Here is a 24,053-nt window from a genome sequence, read left to right as displayed (position 1 = left end):
CACACCTCAGCGGTTGCCATGGCGAAAATCCACGAATTACGGTTTGAACTGCTTGACCATCCACCTTACTCACCAGATCTAGCCCCAAGCGACTTCTTTTTGTTCCCTCATCTAAAAATTGCGCTCGGAGGACAGAGATTTTCGTCAAATGAAGAGGCAATCACCTTCGTGAACAATTATTTTGCAGAGAAAAACGCCGAGTACTATTTCGACGGGTTACAGAGATGGGAGCATCGCTGGGAGAAGTGTGTAGATTTACAAGGAGACTATGTTGAAAAATAAAAAACAATTTTCAGAAAAAATGACTTGTATCTTTGTTAGGTCGGAAACTTTTCAGACCACCCTCGTATACCTTCTTGAAATGTTTTATATACATATTTTTTGCAATGTTATATATATATATATATATATATATATATATATATATTATGTATACACAGAAATATAATTCTATCGCTAAGAAAGGAGACTACTCAGTTCGTTCAGAAAAGCTCATTATCGTGTACTCAAAGGAAGAATTTATTGTCTTTACAAGAATGTCATAAAATTTTATCAAGGCAAAAGTTCCATTATATATGATAAGTAAATTGAATTTTTCTTTTAATTTAACATTCTTGATTGAAATGTTAAACTTACTAGGGTTTAGAATATATTTTGAATAAACTTGATGCTTATGTGTCAAATTTATGATAGATTGACGGATGTATGAACTTTTTTATGAAACACTTGAAACAAATAAAATTTACTTTAACGCAGTGTTTATTTTTCTGTATATAAGCAATATATGTAAAAATATCCCGATTGGCGCAATTGGCATTTGCAAGTCGGAATTGCACCGAGTCCACGAATGGCCTTGGCGCTTTCGCCACGAAGAAATCATGAAATTGAAGAAGGTGGGGAAACATTAAAGGGAAACATCCGACAACTTCGCTCGCGCGACGTCCTGTGCCGGATTTTAATTCGAAACATTATCTCGGCGCTGATAGCGGCGGTAAGGCTAATCGATAAGAGAGGCGACGCACGAGAGCGTTGTCCCAATAACGAGTGCGAGCCGGTTGTCGGTGTTTGGAAAAGAAAGTGGGTGCAAGCGGGCGACGAGGCGCGCAACGTAATGACGAAGCGAAACGCCAGGTGACGGCTGATATTGCACGGAATTCCGTCTATCCATGCATTTAGCGCGCGTCTTTTACGTAATATGCTTTTGCGACGGCTTTGACGAAATCGGACGCAAGAACGCGACGCCAAGGGCGCCCATCGTCGGGGACGGGGTAGAGAGGCGCCTCAGAGTCTATACGGCCTACAATTGGCGGAGAATACACGAGCTGACGTCGTCTTGTCGGCACTACGTCTATTTGTTGCATGGTAAGAAAGTCCAGGTTAGTAGAAAAAAAGGGGAAAAAAGGATATCGCGTTCGCCATCATACATACACGCACACACACACACGCGCGCGCGCATGCACCAGTGACCGTACTCATCGATTTCCGCTGACGTCGCGCTGCGCCGCGATGAAACGTCAAAGGACTCTCGGCACGATATCGCGGACCGTGCAATTTTCCCGCTCGCTTCGCGCGCCCTAATCAAAGATAAGACCGATGATTTCATCCCGTCGAATCCTGCACTATCATGTCGACAAATGTCAACGAATGAACGCTCGTTTGGGCCTTCTCTTTGACGTAGTTTTTCTCTTGGAACGTAGTTAATACACTTCGATAGTTTTCATCAGACAGATTCTTTAATTAAATGTTAGACGTGTTTTGCAATATATGTCCAAGACAAAGTGCTCTATAAACGAATACGCCGGCAAGCAAACGAGTGTACGCGCACTCGAGCGTACTTTCAAAATTCATGATAAAAAATACATAGAACAAAAGAACACAGCCGTTTTTTACGACATATTGTATGCGACATACAGAGAATCAAGTACTTTTTCTTATTTTTTTACAAAATTATTTCGACTTATTCCAGTCGAGACAGTGAACTTCCGTTTAACAAGATCCAAAGGCAACTGCTTGTCGCTTGCCTGGCTCACCTGGCGTGTACTAAAGATGTCCTTTCTACTTTGTTCAATTATTTGCACATTGTGCATCACAAGGATGCATTGTAAGGTGTTGAGCATTCCACGTCGACGTCTCGCGAGATCAGAAGAGGAACACGATCGAGTGACGTAACACGGGGGAGGGTCAAGGATTCCGAATGAAATCCTCTGAGAGAAATTAGAAACGAGACGGCGGTATTACGACACGATATTGACTCGTGCCATTCGGGAAGGACGTAAAAATACCTGTGGTAAACAGACTTACCGGAAACTGTTGAAATTTCGGTTGTAATACGCGTGAGATTCCCGTTGAATATTCTTACGTCCGCTCACCCGACTATTGAATAAATTTGCACTTTTCTCGTACACGAGAGCTCGATCAGTAAAAATACAAAATTTTCAAGATGCGAATTTCTCATTCTTTTTTCTTCATATTTCCTTTCCTTCTTTCTTTCTTTCTTGCGCCATTAACGCGAAAAGTGATGCGTTCGCGATCCTTCGGCTTTGCAAACCCATTTAACTAGTCGAGTACAAGCACATGTACATAATCATTATGTTACTCGGTTCAACAAGTTTTTAGCGTACCTTTGATAAACTAGCTTTTAGAACACGCTCAAGCAATGTACGTTTATTTTGCGTTTTTATACAGTATTTGTGTGCGTTTTTACACGTTACATTTGTGTTCAATGTAAAAATCGAAAATCAACATTTGGCACGAAGAAGTTAATTAAAATAACATAAGATCGATATCAAGAGACTTAAATATCGACCACGAAATAGCGCTCCAAATATAGAAAGCACGTTTTGGAATATAATTTATCCTGAGAATAAAATGGATTATCGTTCACCCAAGCGTAAAAGATTAATTAATCGTAAATGACGCGACTAAATTATCAGAAAGAGAAAGAGAGAGAGAGAGAGTGTGTGTGTGTGTGTGTGTGTGTGTAGGCTCCCATTTAAATTGACAAAAGACAAGCGAGATTATACTTTCCATCAAATCACAAGCCAAATAGCCTACTTTACAGTCATATGACTGCAACGTGCGATCTCCATCGGTTGCTTGGAGATAGCCAATTTTGTAATAGTAACGATATTGAATGAAACAAGTCGCGAGACGATAATACACGTGCTATTTGTGTAAGTACAAATATATCTTGGCATTATTCTTATCGCCAATCCATTAATTTTTATGAATCGACAGACATTTTTTTCAATAGAGAGAACTTTTCTAGATGCTGAGGAATTGTTTTATCGAGAACAGAAGCACGCAGGAAGCTTCCTTGTGCGTGATATCATAAAACATATCAAACTTACCGGACTGATTGTCCATAAGGTCCCTATAACTATGCACCAGGTTCGTTACTATGCTCGTCATCTTGGATAAGGCTCCTGAAATCAGAATACAGCAAGAATTATTTCTCGTTTCTCGAAAAGTGTGGCAGAAGTTCGTAGTGTTTTTGTTGCACGTTTCGTTGTATCATCGTGAATCATATCACAATGAAGCTAAGTAAGGCTAGCATAGTCAGATAGTCGTACTTCGTGAACTTGCATTTGCATGAGAAACTGTTTTTTCCCTCCACACGTGTGTTAATGAGAGTTTCAGATGAAACACCTAACATATACGAAAGAAAATAAGTTTCGCCAAGAGCTGTGGCTAAAAATTTTAGCGATTTTAGACTTTACGACTATGTGGAGAAATGTGTGTGTACCGACATTCACATCGCACGCCAAGAAGTGATGCTTTCGCGATGTATGCCGGTCTATTCGTTCCCATCTCGTTAAACACGAGATGATTCTGAGAAGTGAACAAAAAATTCAGATTTCATACTTCACGAAGTATACACCCGCGATTTTGCGAATTATCGCAAAATACATTTACCCTACATTTACCATACTGTACACTCGCTTTCAGAAAGGCTGTCAAACTATCATTTATGAGTTCAAAAATGTATCCGTCCTGTCTAGTGGGAGAATTCTCTCTCCCGATGGAAAACAACTTCTCCCGTTGGACAAGACGGATACGTTCCTAAACTCACAAATAAAGATCTGATAATCTTTTCGAGTGCGGGTGTGTGCATCGACATCGGCGAGAGGTAATCGTCTTAGAGTTTCCCGCCGAGAACGCGACGCCCGGCGAAAGCCACGTGTGTATACTCGTCTATAAATAGCGTTCGATTATCCGACTTTTAAGTCCATCCTATGTTATTTTTATGTTCTAGGCTCTCAAGAAATCCGAAAAAATTCTAGGTTACTCGTCAACATTTCTACTACAAAATCAATTTCTACTATAATATTTCTACTACAATATCAATAAGTTTTAAAGTCAAATGTTAAACCGTATTGTTTACACAAAATAACGAAAATATATACGAAATTATATAACGAAAATATTGTTTATACAAAATACGAAATTTGGATAGAAATGAGGAAAAAATGGAAACTTGTTTAAAAATTCATAACTTTGCAACAAACGGATATTAAGAAAAATTATTGCAGCGTTTTGTACTTCAGACTATAATCTTTTAAAAGAATATAGTCTCATTTGAATTGGTCCCAAAAAATAATTATTTTAAAATGAAAATAGTGAAATTTTAGAGGAGCTTGTACATGCGCTAAATACAAAGAAAAATGAAGTTTGGCTTAGAAATATAAATTTTTATCATAAAAAATGATTACTTATACAAAATATGAAGCGTCATCATATAGATGTGACTAACGTAAATGTTCCTAAACTCATAAATGACGCTCACGTAAAAGGTACCGTAATTGTCTGCCGTTTCTTTTCGTTATTTCGTAAATAATCCTCTACTAATGATATAGAAATTTTAGCTAGCGACAAATATTAGAAAAATAGTGTAAAAACGAGACAAATAAAAATTCACTAATATCCAAAAGCACTAACGTTGTCAGCAATCTGAGTCGTTGAGGGCACAGGCCTAATTTTGACAAGCCGCTGGTCGAACACGCACTGACAGAAATTGGCGTCACTGGGGCAGTGGGATTCCTCTACCCTAAACTTTTTTTAAGAGGGGACACCAGGCCCCGCCCCCTCCTTCCCTCAGAGAAATTCGAGAAAGTAATTTTGCTTGTGCCTTGAAAGATTCAGATTATTGATGGAGAGTTAATCTAGTTTTTCGTACACATACAATGTGTGTTTGTGTATCGGTAAGGCACAAATGCAAATGATAACATGTTTTAATGTAAGTAGCCATGGAGGAATTAATCCCACGCGGATATTCGCGCGTCGTCCTAATTGTACGCGTCAAGTGTTGTGGAATGTGCTGCTCGTTACTAGGTCGAAATAACGGTCCGCAGAATGCGGATCCGAGGTTAATATTTCGGAACTTTGTCGACGACGACAACAACGCTACACGCAGAAAAAGGATTAACTGAAGGCTAAAATACAGCTGCGATAGCTAAAATGTGTCTTTGAAATAAGGACGGCTAATGTCGTTGCTATCGAGCCTCAATTAGCTCCTTGAACTTAGGCGCTGCATCAAAAAATATTCGCTGCTAGATATACATGCAATACTAATAAAATTGTTTCTATTTTCAAGAATTTTATTGTCTTTTTAACTGAAATGTTTTTTAAGGTTATAATATATGATTATTTTGCCTGAAGTTGGCTATCTAACTGATTCCATGTTACAATATACTTGAAAAATTCGCCTTTACTCAAGTGGGATTCAATCCAGGACTACAAATTATGAATGAATTGATAGATCTGCTATATACATATTTTCTAACGCGCAATTATATAAATTTCTAACAAAATAATTTGATGTCACAAAAAGTAAATTAGTTAAAAATTATATTTTTCTGCAGCTTTCTTCTTAATTTTATTAAAAAGACAGATAATATTTATTAGTTTTATTTCTATTCAGATTAATAATAACACATCTTGCTTTTTGCAAAACGTGTTTGATAATTAATAAGATAATGCTCGTGCACGAGAAGTGATAGCACGAGCTTTGTAAGATTAATTCCTTACAGAGTTGGATGTTCAAGATTCACGCGCGCAAGATATTTAGAAATAGCTGCCACTTTTTTAGCTGCTCGAATATATATGCGCTTCTAATTTTGATTAATTTGTATCTCACAGCGAGTGCATTCTGCTTGTGATAGCCAACTCAGCAATGGAAACAAAATGATTAATCTTTTAGCTAATCATTTTGAATCAGCCGAATCAGCTACTGAGATTTAGCTGATATTACTAAACCATTTCTTTGTGTGTACTACTGGCACACTGAGCTCTAATCTCACAATCGATCATATCAATCAAAGGCCGGCAGTAGAGCGTAGCCGACCTTACGTAGGCGTATTTATGCGCTCGATTGAGCTGAAGTGGACACGAAAGTACGTACGGCCGTTCGTAGTTAATTCATACTTGATAAGTGTACTTAGGGAGTGCATAGGGAATCAAATAGCATACGGTAAGCGATGTAAAGACTATAACAAGGAGAACTTGACTTCTCACGTAGCGTCATGAATAACAATTGTTCGTCCCGTACACGTCGACATAGTTGTTATACAGATTATCACATATCTAATGAACGCTCGGGTAACATCCAATCAGACAGATATCTATACCGTCTGTCATCAGCGAATACTATTTTGACGAACTTTCCGTGAATATTTTCTTTCGTAAGGGAAGCATCGAGGGACTGAAGTTTCTAAATTATAAGGGGAAGAGGAAGAAAGAGAGAGAGAGAGAGAGAGCTTAATTTTTAAGTGATTGCGATTAATGAATACTTTTAAACAGGTATGGCGTTGCACAGAGAGATAAATAACATCGTATTTTTTATTTGATCCCAATAACGGAGAGCCTAAACTTTAACAAAGCTTTAAGGGAATAATTAATATTGTTCTACCATTTCATTTAATTCATCTCGAAAGCGTGCGTCTAAAAACTCGAACTTTTGTAGGTTTCTTTTCCTCTTTGAGACTAAATTCTTTTCTTCTACATATACTTCTCTTTCCTCTTGAACTCGCAAACTCTTCTCTTCTTTCTTTCCTCTTTCTTTTCCGAAGAATTCTTTCATTTTGAATTTTTTACCTTTTTCTGGACGTTTTTCTCAAAACATTCAATATATCGGTATTGAAAAAATGCAAAAGAAGAAATAATCCGTCGTGTGTGACAGTCATGTCGGTACAGTGTCGGAATCCAGTCCCGACTTCCCATGTAAGTGACTCTCTCGCTCTCTCGACGTAGAGTAGCTTCCTCAGTCGATTACGCACACTATTACGTAAATACGGATAGGTGTTGGCGATGGCGCTTCGAAATAAAAAGGAAGAAAGGAAAAAGGAAAGACGCAACACGAGAGACCAATATGAGAGGCACCTTCAGCATGTTGGAGTAAAGTCGGTCGCGTGAAAGTCACAAAACATGCGATTACGGATCGTAACGTCGACGTCAGGATCAATTGTACCAGAGCTAGATAATGTAATCGTTAGACTAGAGGCGGGAGAGGATAGGAGTAATATAAATGCTACTAAATTATAGTTTTGATGACTAGCTTTCGTCATGCGCTTTTATCGCTCTCGTTTTTTAACGATCGTCTACGATGCAACGGCGTTGCCTTAACCACTTAAAGAAAACGTAAATAGAAATGCAGAAAGAACCATATTTACATAATATTGTATACTAATAATACTAATAATACTAAAAATACTAACCAAACTAATAATACTAATAATAATAATAGTACTAATAATACTAATAATAATAATAATACTAATAATACTAATAATAAAACTAATAATACTAATAATAATAATATTGTATGAAAAATAGTATTATATACTATTTGTATACATTGAAATTATATAGATTGACTATTATATACATTGAAAAAAGCGGTTGAATCGACAAAATCGGCGGTCATCGGTCGGTTGATATAATGATTTCAATACATGTTAATGCAACTTATTGTTGCATTAACATGTATTTTGTTAAATAGATGCAATATTATGTTTTAATATTTGTTAATAATACAATATTTCTTGGCCGGTGATCATCAATTTTGTCGATCCAACCGCTTTTTTTCTCAAGTATAGTGACACGTATTGTATTAATAAATATTTTACGATAGAGCACCTTCTGGCTAAAATAAATCACATTTCGAATTTTTATATGCGTCAGTGATCAATAAAGAAATGTGGGGCGATTACTGCATGAATCATGTTACTTCGTGTTGAGATAACAATCATGAGCAATTAAATTCCCGAGAAAGCGACAGACCGTATTTAGTAGATGACACATACGAAAAAAGATAAAAGATATTAAAGTTGCATTCCAAAACGTTCTTTCCGGAGGAAAATTTCCGAGGAAAATTTTACTCTTAAGTCTATAGTGTATGTAACATGAAGTATAGATTTAAAAATAAAATTTTCCTCGGAAAAGATGTTTTGGAATGTAACCTAAGTACTTTAGCGAGCGTGTTTAGGTATCAAAGAGAAAAACGAGCAAATACAAAATTTCAACGGATTTATAATTTTTACCATTAATTAGCACATTCGCGCGATGCGCATGCGATGCTATTTGCGTGCACGTAATTAATATGTAAAACCGTTTAAATGTACACACGTATGACCTACTGTCAAATCGATTATTCTGGCGACAAGCGAAATGAGCAGCCAGCCACTATGATAGCCGTGCTGATAACAAACTACTACTTTGTAAGCGTGTCTTATACTTCGCGCAACTGACGATGCCTTTATCTAGCGTCTTATAAATAGGTGCGCTCTTAATACCTAACACGTATCCATAAGACACTAGGTGTCACTTAGCAATCCGAAAAAAAGAGAAAAAGAAGACAATATGCAATATGTCTTACATCTGATATTCTCAGATATTAAGGAGAGGAAAAGAATTCGTGATAAAAATATTATAAAATATAAAATATAGTAAAAAAAAGGAATATTTCCATTGATTGATTGACAGTCAAGCTCTCAAATTTATATTGGTTACATTATACAAGAACAGGCTTATACGCATACCGTATAAAATATGTCCTTTGAGAATTATTAAAAAAACGAATCCTCCTATTTGATATGGAGGAGATAATTTACAAACTTTTTGGGATAAACATATTGCAACTTTTAATCATCTGATTACAAGACTTGGGTAATTTATATATAAAGTTATGATAAGATATATGCACAGGAATTAACTGTTAACATACAAAATGTAAATATTCAAATACGTATAGAATATAATACGCATGTATGTGTGTGTGTGTAAATATATTGGAAGTATGGAATGCGAAAAAAACCATTCTCTATGAAAAATATCGAGGTGCCGTTTGATGCATTCACGCCTATAAATGAAAATCCTCTTCGTAACGGTTAAGTCTCAAGAAGCTGAGAGAAGTGAGAAACATTTATCTTCGTACGATTTCATAAGTGATGTTTGATTTAATAAAGTATTAATTAGAGACTTCACTGTCAAGCTATTCAACATAGAATATAAATAGCAGTTGCGAATATGGCGTTTGAGTGGCTATTTACAGAAAAAAATCAATTTTAATCTTTCGTAGAATAACGTAATACGTATGAGAATGCAAAATTTTAAAGGAGGATTACATAAAGATATATTGCGTTAGGTTTGGTCCTGTGTGCGTACTTAAAGAATACATCGTAATGAATCTTCATAATACTATATTTTTCATATAATCATTCTATTAATCTTTATATATTCTTCGTACATACTGTGTACTATATATTATAATGTACAGTTGTGTATATGTATATGTTTGATGACTAACGGTTCGTTATCGATCATTTATAAAAAAAAGTCTTCTGATATTACTAAACTACATTCTGATAATGACCCAACATTCTGTGTAAAATATGCCGTTTATCTTTAATTGTACTGGGATGTACTGAGAGTTTTAAGATATGATTATCACAGAGTATTTATATCAATAACAATTTAATTATTAACTTTGTTATTACAAGTTTACGGTAAATTTTTTCATGAGTCCGCGTCGCAGTATTTATTGGCAATTAGATTATCTAATTTACCACGCTATAACGCCATCCACATGAATCATGATAACGTATCGCGTAGTAAATGTGCTCAAAACACATCACACTTGCATTTCTTAAAAAGGAGGTTCTCTATTTATAACTTATGTGAACCTGGCACCCGACTTTTGCAAAATTAACTTTTCATTGAGATTTCAAAGTTAGAGTCATTTTTTTAAATATGATTTGAAATTAATTAATGGATGAAACTACAAATACGAAATTACTGTTACTACAAATAACTACTATACAAAAAATACTAACATTTATGAATACTTGATCTTGAATAGTATTATTATTTTAATCTTTAAATTTTAACATTTTCTGTAAAGAAAATATTAATTTTGTAGAAGTTAGATGTGTCAAGTTCATATAGTCTCAATTGTCTTATATATGTATATTTGTTTGTGTGTGTTTTTATATATTTCGAAAGAAAAAGATATAAGATAAAATTTTTTCTTTGGTATGTTGTTTATATGGTTTCTAGATCAGTGTCATTGCCCGGATATGTCCCGGTGACCTGGAAATTGAGTAAGATAGAAGTACCAATGCTTGAATATTTGATTCTGGACAGTATTATTATTTTAATCTTTAAACGCGAATATTTAAACTTTTAACATAGAATATATTTAATACATATATACATGTGTCTATTATATTTAATACATATATACACGTGTGTGTCTGTTCTTTATTTTGATAGTTTAGATATTTGTATTTAAAGATCAAAACAAATAAAAATATGTAGAATTAAATATATGTTCAGATATTGGTATTTTAACTTTAATTCAATTACTTTCTTAAAAATTCAAAAACATTCTGAGATACAAGACGAAACTTGTACATTTAACTGAGAAAATGGCCTCAAAAACAAACTTTTCTTTTTTTTAATGAATAATTAAAAAGTACGAAATAAAGAGTTTTTTTTTTTAAAAGATAAACCACGCTTTTAAAAGTTTCAAAAGCCTTCAAGAGTATAAAATAAGAGAAAATAAATTAAGTAGGTAATAAGTATGTGAGAAAATAAAAATTAGGTAAGTAATTAATATGTAACTATATAGAGAGATAACTAATGAATATAATTATTAACTCTCATAAAATTAGTTTTTACTCCGATTTTATATAGCTATTTATAATATTAGGTTTGTGGGGGCATACACGTAAAAAACAGTATGGTTGGCCCACGCATAAATCTGGTCATGTCAACCAGATTCAGTATTGACACAATCAGATTTGTGTGAGTCAACCATTTTTTTTTTACGTGTAGAAATATTGAATTAAAATTACTTCATATTTTTTAGAGTTCTCGAGGTTTTCAAAGGTCGTTTATTTTTTTTTAAGTTTTTTAATTTCAAAGGTCGTTTATTTTTTTAAGTTTTTAATTTCCTTTAAATGCGACGCGATTCTATATTGTTGCGCAACAATATTGAAAATCATTGTAAATGTTTTAAATATCTGATTTATGGTGTTTTGGTAATGTTAATGTTTAAAGTTCTCATAATATTAAGTAATATTATGTCATATATTGTTTCATTAAATCAATAATAAAGTGTAGAGTTTTGAGGATTTTCTAAAATAAAAGTTAACATTCACAATGGAAAGTGCTATAACCTTTAGTCAACAAGTACTTTTAGTAAACAAAGAAAGCACGTCTGTGTGCACGTGTGAGTGAGTTGGCACGTATGGCCTCACGTCTCGTTCGTATATAAAACTTCTAAATGCAGCACATATGGCATTTAATCATTTCATTATCGGTAAAGAGCGACGAGGTGATTGATGGAGAACAGTAAACGTAATTATAGTGTAAGGATTGAATGTTTCCTATGTAAAATACTTGTGGCAGACTATGTTTAGTAAACTAATCGTGAGAGGCGTAAACGTGATGAATGACTGGAATGGCGGAGAAGGAAAGAAAACATATATACACATATACATATACACATATACACATATAATCGAGAATGATGAAGCGAATCAAGGCGAAAAGTTAGAAACGTTCGCTTTATAAGGTTTCAAATGAATGTAACTTCGTGTTGCTAGTAGATCGATTCGCAATTGAGAGTAGAAAGTTGCGTAGGATTTCATAGTTTATAGTACAACTAATTACACGAGCAATTACTAATTACACAAAGCAAATAATTAAAAGTAAATAATATCGGCGAAGCGAATAATTAAAAGTAAATAATATCGGCAAAGCGAATAATTAAAAGTAAATGATATCGGCGAAGCGAATGTTACCGCTTTGCCATTTTCATATCGAGCGCGACATGCGTATTTCGTACGACAATAAGTAACGATTTCAATATAAACAGATATAAACGTTCATTACGATAATTACCACGTGTTTCACATTCGTTTTGAAATAATCATATTACGTTATCGCGCACGTCGGACGACAGAGCGGGACTTGTAAGCTCACGTTTGAGTGTTGCCGTCACGTTCGTGGATGAAATAAAAAATACGCAACGTTAAGAAGCAATTCGACGATTTTGTATGAAATTTACGCTTTGCGAACACGTGCAGCTTCGAGTGTTGTTACTAAAGCGTGGGAGAAGGAAGAGACGAGTAAATTCATCGTACGTGTGTAATGCCGGCAAACAATATTCTAGCACGATGGTATTGTGTTCTCGACGTTTGAATACGATATCGCTGAACGTGAGAGATCGGAAAATTCTGCCGTTAAAGGATTAAACATTTCTGACTCCGTGTAACAGTATGTTACATAAGAAACGTAGACGGGGAAGCGGTCTTTTTTTATTTCTTTTTCTTTTTAATGGGTAGTCACGTTAGCGCATGATACTATGTGATTAAAGCGTACGTATTCTATATTTATGCGGCTTTTTGCGTTTTCCCGAGTTGTGCTCGCAGCCGTTTCGATTAATCGCACGAACGACAGGGCGGGGTACAGCAGCAGATATACGAAACTCGATTCCACTCGAATACAGTTTATTTGCATAAACGTAAAATAACGAACAAACCAGCCAGGAGCGGGTGGGAGGGGGTGGCTTGTCGGAGCTGCAAACGAAAGTACCAGTCACGTTTCCAATAATGCGATCGAAGACGGCCACGAGTACGTACGATGTCATCTGATCGCCGATAACACGTCGTAACATAAATCACGAATGTACACACACGGCGTTACGCACTGAGGGAATGTCTAGTATTTGTAACTATAATTATATAGAGAAATAATTACTATAAATTATGGTCAAGATAACCATTTTTTAGTCAATTAATTGCACTATAATTTTAGTGGTAATAACTTTATATGCATGTTACTATTATCTTCGTGTTGGAACAACCAAAAAATATAGTTGTACCAAATTGGGTCCAATTATATTTTTATATAAGGTTATATTGCATATAAGGTTATTATCACTAAAATTATAGTGCAATTAACAAAAATGGTTGTCTTGACCATAATTTATAGTAATTATTTTTCTATATGACTATAGTTACAAATACCAAACATTTCTTTCTCAGTGTGGATGCCTGAACACGGATCGAGAGAATTATACATTGAAAAAATTATTCTTGTATTTGCAACTAAAATATTTGTTACGTACGATTTGATTGACATTTCGGTGCTCTTAATTGTGTCAAGTATGTGTTATTGAGAAAGCAAAACATACACGGCGGCAATGTGAAATTTTTTGGTTGCAGTTACTAAATATTCGGTTGATCCCATTTTAATCGAACTTTGATTCAGTCTTCCAAAGTTTCGTTTCGACAACAAAATCTTTTTTTCGGTGTACGATTCTCAGCCCACAAAACGCTCGAGATTGAAAATCGCTCATCTAGTTATAAGGACTTCTTTTTATTATAATGATTTTAATCTTATTCGTGTGTATTGATTGAAAGCCGCGTAACTTTCAATTTTAGAATATATTCTGCGGACATCCACGACGCCATACGTTTGCGATTTCTCAACTGACAGTTACGCTAATGTCACAAATAAGCCGAATGCGATTGGTCTGTCAGCGCGCCGAAATGAAATGGGACGCGCAATCGTATAAAGACCGGGGCTAGTTTGCTAGCATGGTAAGTTGGCAAAATCGATTATTTTTATTGTTCTTTAACAGATTTTAGAATCAAGCAAGTAAGGAGAGATTTCAAAGTTATTTTTAAAAATCTTATTTGCTCAATTTAGTAACTTATTAGCGGAAATAATCGGCTTTGCCAACTTACCCCGATAGCCAACTAACTCCGATCTTCCCTTTAATCAGACAGATATGTTCTTCAGTCTTGTGTTGATAGAACAAAGGGATTAAAACAAGACAGAAACAGCGCGATTGATATTAATCTGAAATGGAATCTTGGAAATTCTCAAGTTTAGACGTCAGATTCTCGGCTATGTAAACAACGAATGTCATGGATCATCGATTATCGGCTTCACGATCGGTTGGAAAGTTGACTAGTCGTTGAGCAAAAATTTCGATCCCTTTTCCTTGTCTGTTTTTCCCGAAACAAGTATCGCGTGACTCGATCCGAGACGTAAGATTGCATTACAGATACAACTCTGTCATGAATTACGGATCGTCTAAAACGGAGTCGGTGTATACCCGTTATACAGCCAGCTGTATGGCCGACTGTGTTCCCCTTTTCTTTTTTTTTCGAAGGTGACCCGTATCTTTCGGTTCGATAGTTAATGTAACCGATTGCGGCAACCGCGGCGTTACCGCGCGCGATCTCGCGCGCTCTTTCTCGCCGCAGTTAACGACGGCGAATCGACGCTCCGCCAGTGTACCGCTCAACGTAAGAGAGAAAGCGCGGCGAACGCTCGGCGGCTCTCAGTAACGAGACTCGGTCGTTATAACGAAAGTAAATTTTGTCTAAGGTCTTCGGCACGCCGCGTCCGTTATCGGGAACGGACGATTGAGTCGTCGAGCACGTTGACGGTTGCAAAATGCACGCGGGAGAGGAACGGCCGCAATTGGACGATCTTGCGATTTACCCCGGTCAATAAATTACCTCTTAGGGACATTCTCCCCTCCGCCAGTTCAAATACCACAAATGGCAAAACGCGAAACAAAAACGAGAGAATTGCAAGGCGCGATTCACATAAACTCCGTGCCATATAATAATACTTATAACTAATAATAATTATTTTTCTTTCTCTCTCTCTCTTTCTTGTATATAATGATATTAATTATAAGAAATGTCTCAAAGAAATTACCTCCGCATGTGAAAGAGGAGAAGAGCGCAAGGATAAGGCGCTCTTGGGAATATTAATTTCCCGAGACTATATTGTTTTCACTCGTTCCAAGGACGCACCGCGTTCCGTAATCTATGTTATCTGACACCGATTTGTGTTAAACATTATTAATTTTTAATCTGAAAAATGTTATGAGTGGACTATGAACATATATGTACGTTTGACAAGTTTCTTCGGCTTATACCCTCGAATAGTTATCAACTAGGAGTTGTGATAGGCATTTATATTCTCTTAAATATTGATAGAGGCAGTAATTGATAAGATTTGATTTCTAATTAGTCCATTATCTTTGATTTTTCAAAAAGTTATTTCTTTCACTGATTGACCCACGATAATTCGAAGTCCTGAGTGATCCTTGATTCAGCTCTGTGAAGTATTGCTGCACTTAATCCAATATAGCACACATAATAACATACATAAAAAAATTGTTGCGAGGACACATGAAGTTTTAACAGTTCTCTCATGTTGGAATATATTTCAGAATTGGCCCTGTCAAAAAGTAGTAGAACGAAAATATCGAGAATATTAATAAAAGTATACAACATATTGTTGATCTCTCATTTATGAAGCAACAATAATAAATTTATCTCCGACTGATTTACTACGAGATACAAGTTCAGGGAATGTACCTCATATTTCAATGTGATTAATCCGAGTCGCCGAGTTTATGGATAATGGGAGGAGTGCGAATAAATTGATTCAGGGGTTTCGAAATTTTGAGAGAAGCGTATTCAATTAAGAAGAGGAAACGAGAGGTAGATATGTATGCGTGTGTGTGTATATGAGAGAGAGAGAGAGAGAGAGAGAGAGAGAGAGAGGAAGAGAGAGAGAAAGAGGGGAAGAGAGAGTAATAAAACGGAATAAAAATATGAATGGATAGTTGAGGAATGTCCGCAAGAAAAAACGAATTGCTAAACGAGAGTCAATAGCCACTAAACACTACTGAAAAAATTATATGGGTTTTTTCGGCTAAACGTTCCTCGTATTTGGGTCTCATTCCATCTCTGTCTATCTGTTTCTCTCTCTCTCTCTCTCTCTCTCTCTCTCTCACTCACTCACTCACAATCGATCGTAGGCGCGTCGCTTAACCTCAAAGTACACGCGTACACGCCGGTACACGCCGCATGCACGTTTCTGAATCACGCGACTTTGTACGGACACAAAGCTACGTACTATACGGTTACACCCACCTGCTCCACGTTCCTCTTTTGTCCTTCACGACGTGGCACTCCGACTCCTTCGTTCGTCTGCGTGAAATTCCGCCCGCTGTCCTCAGCGAGGATCGTCCTTCTGCGAGCACCACGCTTCCTCTTCCGGTAGTCCGACGAGTCGTTAATCTCTCGCGGCACGTTTCGCCGCCGATCGGATTTTTGTCGCTCTGCTCTCCCAGTGTCACCTGCCGTGGTACATAAACGCGCGGCACTCGAGCACGCACCTTCCAAGTGAGAAACGCGAAGACAGCCCCGGCGGCGCCTCTTCTTCCGTGATCGTCGGTTACTTCCCTTTGGCGGCGGCGGCGGCGGCGGCGACAACGACGACGACGACGACGACGACGAAGACGACGGTCCTTTCTCGCGGTAGCGAGATGAAGTACGCCGCGAGCCAATCTGCGAGTGGGTTATTTATCGAAACCGACGGGCGCGCGCTCGTCGCTTCTTCTCGCCACCGTCCACGGTACGGTAAACTCGAATAACGACCGTTCGCCGTTGGCCTCAAGTTTTCTTCACGTCGGGCACGCGTCGTCTTCCTCCTCTCCGTCGCTTCGGAGCGGACACGTTAAAGGGGGAGGCGAAGCGGAAGAAGAGGGACAGAGACGGAGGAGAAAGACGGGAGAGAGGTAGACTGGCGCTAAGCTCACACACGCGGTCACGCTCCAACGACGGTCCCCGCCTCTTATCACCGACGCTGCCGTCCGCTGCCGCCCGTCCACTGCCGCCGACCAAGTTTCTCGCTCGCTCGTACTTGTCTAACAGTCGAACGTCCCCGAACTTACCCCGATCGCGTCCGAGCCCGCGTCCTACTACTGGAGCCGCCACTACCGCCGCCACCGACACCGCCACCGCGCCGGTCTCGCTCTCCTACGTCTCTGTCTATCGCTCCCCTCGGAACCTAGCGCGCTCCCATCCGCTCGTTTACATCCTCTATGTTCGCTCCCCCGTGTATCCCCGCGCGAGCACTTCCGCGCCGGCTCGTCCTTCGTGCGATTATGGGCGGGATGAGCGGTTTTTTTTTTCCTAAGAGCGATGCACAATGCTGTTACACTTCGCCGTGTATATTCGAAGCGATGTCGGCCCGCCGAATAGGATGCTCCTTTATTTAAGTAATGATCCTTGAAAACTGCGGCAAAGATATTGGCGATGACAGTGATGACAAAATGACGAGCTAACGAGGGAGACGACGACGACGACAACTACCGATGAAAAGGGCGCGGCGGTGCCGACGGTCGCGACAAGACGAGCGATGTCGTGAAGCACGTCGCAGAGCAGGCGCCATCCCACGGCGCAAGTTGTAATTCTTAGACGCGTATTTGTATTTCGAGCGGAATGGCGACGCGAAGTGTTATTCGAAATATTTAAGTAGTGATAAACGCTAATTAGACTCATCTCGAGCCTTTCTCAACGGAAAGATCCGAGATTGCCAGAAGATTGTCGGATAATCGAACATATTATTCAGGATATCCGTAAGATGACGAAGTAAACGGAACTCGGTCGAGTTCGATCGTAAGATTCTCAATGGACGTTAGATACCTGAAAGTCCCAGGTATTTATTCATGCCTTTACCACTGATATCTTTCATAATAATATAAAATAGATGCGGAAGATCACACACACATACAATACACACACATACAATACACATAGTATATTTCGATATGTTTTTAAACGTAGTGAAACTATTTCTCCTCACTCTCTTTCCTTTGTTCGTTTAGTTATTACAAATATTCCCACAAAAACGTACGTCGAATTCACGTGGATTCCACGTGGATGTAACGTGCATGTTTTTGTGGGGATGCGTATTTATAGAAATGTATTATGTTTTCCTCGCGTCGATCTGCCATGTTCCGTCGAGTATATCGAAATATGTAACCCATCTATCGAGAATTCAAAGTAACCAAGATATCGAAATTTTAATATTGACTAGATTTGAGGCTTTAATATTGACTATTTTTATATTCGAAAAATTGTGCAATTATAATTCTTTCTTCTTGTTAATTAGAAGACAAAAATATGTGAAAATATACGTATATAGCAATTATTAATTAATTATTAACAATACATGTACATGAAAAAAAGAAAGTTCACCGCTTGTATAAAAAGGTTAGGCTATACCCATACAGCACAAATCTTGAAAGAACATTCTAAAAAATATTCATACATTCTAAGAACGTCCAGAATATTCTCTGAAGATTGTGCTATTTGGATATGTATCGTTCTTTTAGGTTTTAGGTTTTTTGCGTTTTAGTTTTTTTACTTTATAAGTAAAAAGAATCAATAATATTAATAATATTATCAGTAATAATACTATTAATAACAGTGAATTTGCATTAGATATCGACGTTCGAGATTAATCGCATGATTAATCGTACAGAATCGCATTATATATCGACGTTTCTTCTACTAGCAAAATACGCAAGGTTGCGTCAAGCTCGCATGACTAAGAGAGAGAAGAAAGTCAGTAGAATTAAGTTGAATGAGAGTGATTCCGGCTATCTCGAAAAAAGGAGCGGAGCTGCGTAACAGTCTCCGCGATTATACAACCACGATGTATGCCAACTGTGTATTTATCGATGTTATAAGATGGCGGTCAGCGAAAGCGATCTCTTAGGCCGGCCTTTCTGCTAAATGATGCTAATCGCACGTTATCTCGATAGAATGTTGGGAGATATTGGGGGTTAGAAAACCATGTATGAAGGATCGTAGGATTTCAAAATAATCATACGGAAACGATTGAAGATTCGTCTTCCTTCGTAGTTAGTTTGTGTCGCAACTGCGTCACTCAAAAAGTCCTTTTTAATCCAGATAGAATTCAAAATATCACAGTTAAAATTTATCGCTATATGTTTTTCTATTTGTTTTTCGCTATATGTTTTTCTATTGTGTTTTCCATCTGTTACAAAATTTTCCGTAATACATAAGACTGGCATGCATTGGCGAGTGACTCTTGGTGGAAAACTGCACCACTAAGCGTAGCTGACTGCATTGTGTAATTCAATTTTTTGCCTAATTTTACGATTTATGTCTTCAGGATGCCAATTTGTTTTTCTCGCTTGAGTGGAGTTACGTACTGTTTTGATTCGTGTATAAAGCTTAACTATTTTGTTCTTTTTTTCTTTACTATTGAGAAGGATTTGAAACAGGATCGAAACGTTTGGTTTTTTATGTCTTTTATTTATAAATGATAAATATCTTTGATTATAACGGATAAATTGAAATATTTCTTTTAAGTCACTAAGGCCCGTATTAATTGCCGTTACTTGAAGCTTGTTTTACGTGGATATTTAGACTTGAATTTAGAGTGAGATGAGAGAATTTTTTCTCTGAATTATATAATACGTCACATTATATTTGTAACTGTGAGTCAGTTGAAACCCACGTCTAAATTCAAATCTGAATATTTCACCTGAGACAAGTTTTGTGTTTGACCTTTTCGTGAACAGAAGTATCAATTGAAGACGGTCTGTTTCAATTTTGGTTACAAAAAGAATACAAGAATAAAGTGTGAAATAGTAAAGAACAACTACTAACCTAACAAAAATATAGCAAAAATAAGGTGCCTATAATTTTTCATAATTTATTTCTATGTCATAAATATAAAATCTTTGATATATTTTAATTAAAAAATCTCACTGTAAAATAACGAGTATTCCGCAAAAAAGAAACTAGTAAAGGAAATATTCAATAAATGCATGCATGAATTTTCATTCCTGGATATTTTTGTGGATGTAAAAAATTAATAGGTAAACTGAGATTGAATAGACCATATAGCAAAAAGTTTTACTTCGTCAAAACCACTTATATTGTAGACAGGCCTATATTACTAATACCTGCTTATTTGACGATTATTAAAAGGAGTGAGAAACACGTTTATCACTAATATGTCCTTCAAAAAAGAAGGCAAAGAACTTTACATTAGATACTAATATCCATCATTTTAACGGGCACACCTAAGTTTTGACGACTCCCTCGAGAATTGAGGTTCTCACTGTACCGTATCTAACTAGACTGAGGAAAGCATTTGTACATTGTAAAAGTTTATATAAGTGACGCAATTCTAATGAAGTGGAGGAGATAGTTATTAAAATGTACCCGTCAAAAAGGCGGATAGTAGTAGTCTAGAGTTAATTAATTAATTTCGTTTTATATATAAATTTTACTGCAAGACCATTTCGTTGAGTGTTCGTAATTAACGAGATCATAGGACTACGTACGAGATTATTTACGGAAAATTGTATTTACGATGTGAGGCGACGTACTCCGAATGTTCGCTTGCTACGAAAATTAACATGAACGACGTACATGTTGTTTTCTGTCGAAGATAGACCACGAGTCAAAGAATGACGGCATGATGATGCAAATAATATACATACACTCTTGGAAGTGTCAATATGTTTTGATGACGTTGTGAATAATGCAATTCTTGACTGTTCCGAGAAACGACTCTGCGCGAACGCCGTTATATCTTCCCTCGGTGTTAATTTTTCCGCGAAAGAGAATTGTTTGCTCGACGTACGGATTATCGAGGAATATGGAAGAAATATCGAGGAAAAAAGAACGAAAGATTACAAACGAAATTTTTGAAGATTTCTGTTTTATATACTAAGAGAAAAAAATATCTAAAATATAAAAATATTTATTCGGTAGACACTAATAAAATGAAATATTTACTTATATCTAAATTCTTTCATTTAAATAGAATAAACTATTGCTTCCATGAAAAGCGCTAAGATTTCAAGAAAATATATATTTTCTTATTTGAAAAAAATGATATTTTATATCAGTGTTGTGCGCTTGCACTTTTGCATGGGATTGATATCGATTAGGAATTCGATTATCGATAATTCTGATGTAGACGATTGCAGTCTGGACAGACCATACGTTTTCCTCGTGACGATAAGTAAACAGAGAGTGACGGTTAAGTTGCAGACGGGCTACCGAGTCGACTGTATATCTGATTTTTGAATTGCAGAGAATGTGAGCGATTACGAAATTTTTATAGTAAATTGTAAATAGAATTAAATGGTGTAATTTTACGTGCTTATTTATTCGTCGTTCGCGAGTAAACAACATTTTTTCTTTCTCTTTCTTTTTTCTATCCCCTTCTCCTGCTCATTTAGTCGTTACAACATAAAATATTATGTATCTTTAAAAACATTATGTTTCTTTTTGTTGCCGCCTGCCAGTGGCGTAGCCACAAAAAAGTTTCGGGGGAGGCTGTACTTTTTATTTTTGACGAGCAAAAAAGGTCATTCGAAAAAATTTTTCTTATACTTAGCGTAACCCAGAAAATTAATTTCGGGGGGGGGGGAGGCTGCAGCCCCTCAGCCCCCCTGTCGCCTGCCGTTGAAAATGTTGCAATTCGTATGTGTAAATGGTGTAATGGCGTAATTCGCCTGTCGAGAATTCAAAGTAACTAAGCTGTCGTCATTTTAATTTATCATTTAACATTTAATTAATAATTAAAATAAATGGTTCTGGCAAATGATTTGGAAGGCAAAGATACGTAAAGATCTAACCAGGCAGAGTTAAATAATAAACACAATATAGCATGAAGAAAGGAAATAACATGTGACTTGCATATAAAGATTAGGCTATATGCGTTGTTCTTTTTATTCTTATCGTATATGATGATTGCGTACTCAAATGTACTTATCCGTGTTCGCGCGCTTGGGCGACGAATAAATAACTACGTATATCATGTAAAATTACTTAAACCGTTCAATTCTACTAACTGACCGTATAAATATCGCAGTCACTCGCTCTTCAAAAGTGTCAAACGTCCAGTTAGCCCGTCTATAACTCAATTGTCACTCTCTGTTTACTCGTTGTCACGGGGAAGGTGCATTTGGTCTGTCTAGACTGCAATCGTCTATACCGGGATAGTAATCGATGTCGATCCCGTGCGAAAACGTAACACTATAAGTAAATACGTTGCCAATACAATGCTGTTGAGTAAATATTGTTTCATTTCTCCACTTCTCTCAATGTAGAACATATCCAGTAATATATCTATCATTTTTCATGGTGCTTGCTCACAAAATATTCGCATATTTAATTGTTAATTAACCATGTACTTTTTTGGATATCTAATGATCTTTCTTGTACACCCGAAAACATAGCGTTCGTTCGACCTTGTGTTCCTTGAAATGACGCGCAAATGATATTTGCGCAAAGCCACTCAGACGATACGCGGTGCATTCATTATCCCTCGCGTTCTTACGAGCATTCGCCAAAGTGGTTCAGTCTCCAACTGCAGAAACCTGCAATCGTGTCAACGGTTGCGCGCTCATACATTCACTTTGTGCCTCTCAGTGACATGACATTGCACGGACGTTACTTGATTGCGGTTTGCATTAGCTCTTGGCATAGTGGCACTGATTCTTTCTACTTTTCTTTTTTTTCTAACATTTATCTATCCGCTCTAGGTAAATCGTCCCATATACTAGTTTCCCGCGGAAGGCAGAATCTCATGCGCGGAAAGTCAAGCGGCTTTTCATCACGATTGGCGAGCCGAGCCAATTACCCGGCAAATCGAAAGCGTTTCGTTTTGTGGAAATGAGTGCAACGTATATTTGTCGAAAATTCATCAGAAATAGTTTCTCATTGATAATTGAAAAATAATTATTTCTTTTTTCATATAACCGTGTAAATAGTTTAAACTTGCTGAATGCAAATTTTTACATGTACGATCGCGGTGTAAAGTACCTCTTATTTCATAAAAGCACGTGTCTCGTTTTTTATAATGGCATTTACATCTTTTTTTCAATGTTGACTTGTAAATGATGTTACCTAAGTAAATGTTTGAAAAAATATGTGCACGTGTGATTCTAAGAAGAAGAATAACACCTTTGAGTCTTTCTCTCTCTCTTGAATATTTATTCATATGTATGTATTCACTACGTATAAAGCGGACATGATGGTAATAATAAGATGAAGACAAATAATCCACTAAATACCCGTTAAAGCAGTTTATATATGTTATCTCTTCAAAACTTTATGATTGTATATTTAGTTTATATGCTGATTATTCTTTCTATAAGTTTCTTAGTTAACCCTTTGCTGACAACGTTGGGGTCGGATCCGACCCCAAACATACGTTACTGGATATGTTCCGCAACTTTACATTGTCAGCAGAGGATTAAAACCTATCCTTAAAGCTTTTTAAATACTGTCGAAAATAATGGCACTCAATCATACGTGTCTCTCTTTAATTTTCTTATGCAAAAATCAAAAGTGTACGCGAAAGAAACAGTATTCAATATTGAATCTGGTTGGCACAACTAGATTTATGTGTGGACTAACCATGTTTTTCTGTGTACACGCGTGTAAAGAGCTTAGGAAAACCTAATTAAAGACAAATTACAGACAAAGTAAGAAACTATTTCATTATTTAGCTTAAAAATACGAATGGAAAACATTGTTCCCGGGTTATATGAGCGAATATGTGGTTTGCGCTCATTGAAATCTGTGGTGTAAATGCTGTCCTTGTATAATTTTCCACTGTTGCTGTCCCGGCGAGTTTGTCATTATACAAGCTTCAGCACCTTAGCTGACGTA

General features: G+C 36.8%; 1 protein-coding gene across 2 annotated transcripts in view; it reads right to left on the bottom strand.

Moving 5' to 3' along the window:
- The window catches only part of LOC116844906 (elongation of very long chain fatty acids protein AAEL008004-like), a 31,808-nt gene extending 14,138 nt beyond the window's left edge, over positions 1–17,670 (bottom strand). The window contains exons 1-2 of one of the 2 annotated variants that reach the window (XM_032817039.1): positions 16,470–17,670; positions 3,351–3,425 (exon numbers count right to left, since the gene is read on the bottom strand). In XM_032817039.1, coding sequence (XP_032672930.1) covers positions 3,351–3,411 — 61 coding nt within the window. In that variant the 5' untranslated portion in view covers positions 3,412–3,425; positions 16,470–17,670. Of the gene's footprint in view, positions 1–3,350; positions 3,426–4,938; positions 5,026–16,469 lie in introns of those variants that run through there. The other variant, XM_032817040.1, reaches the window with a different exon arrangement.
- Between the last annotated feature and the right edge of the window lie 6,383 nt (positions 17,671–24,053).

Source organism: Odontomachus brunneus, unplaced genomic scaffold, assembly GCF_010583005.1.
Source record: "Odontomachus brunneus isolate Ranch 3 - 2012 unplaced genomic scaffold, Obru_v1 Obru_scaffold_047, whole genome shotgun sequence".
Classification (NCBI taxonomy): domain Eukaryota; kingdom Metazoa; phylum Arthropoda; class Insecta; order Hymenoptera; family Formicidae; genus Odontomachus; species Odontomachus brunneus.
Note: the sequence above shows the minus strand (reverse complement) of the source record. Positions and strands in the feature narration are given on the sequence as shown.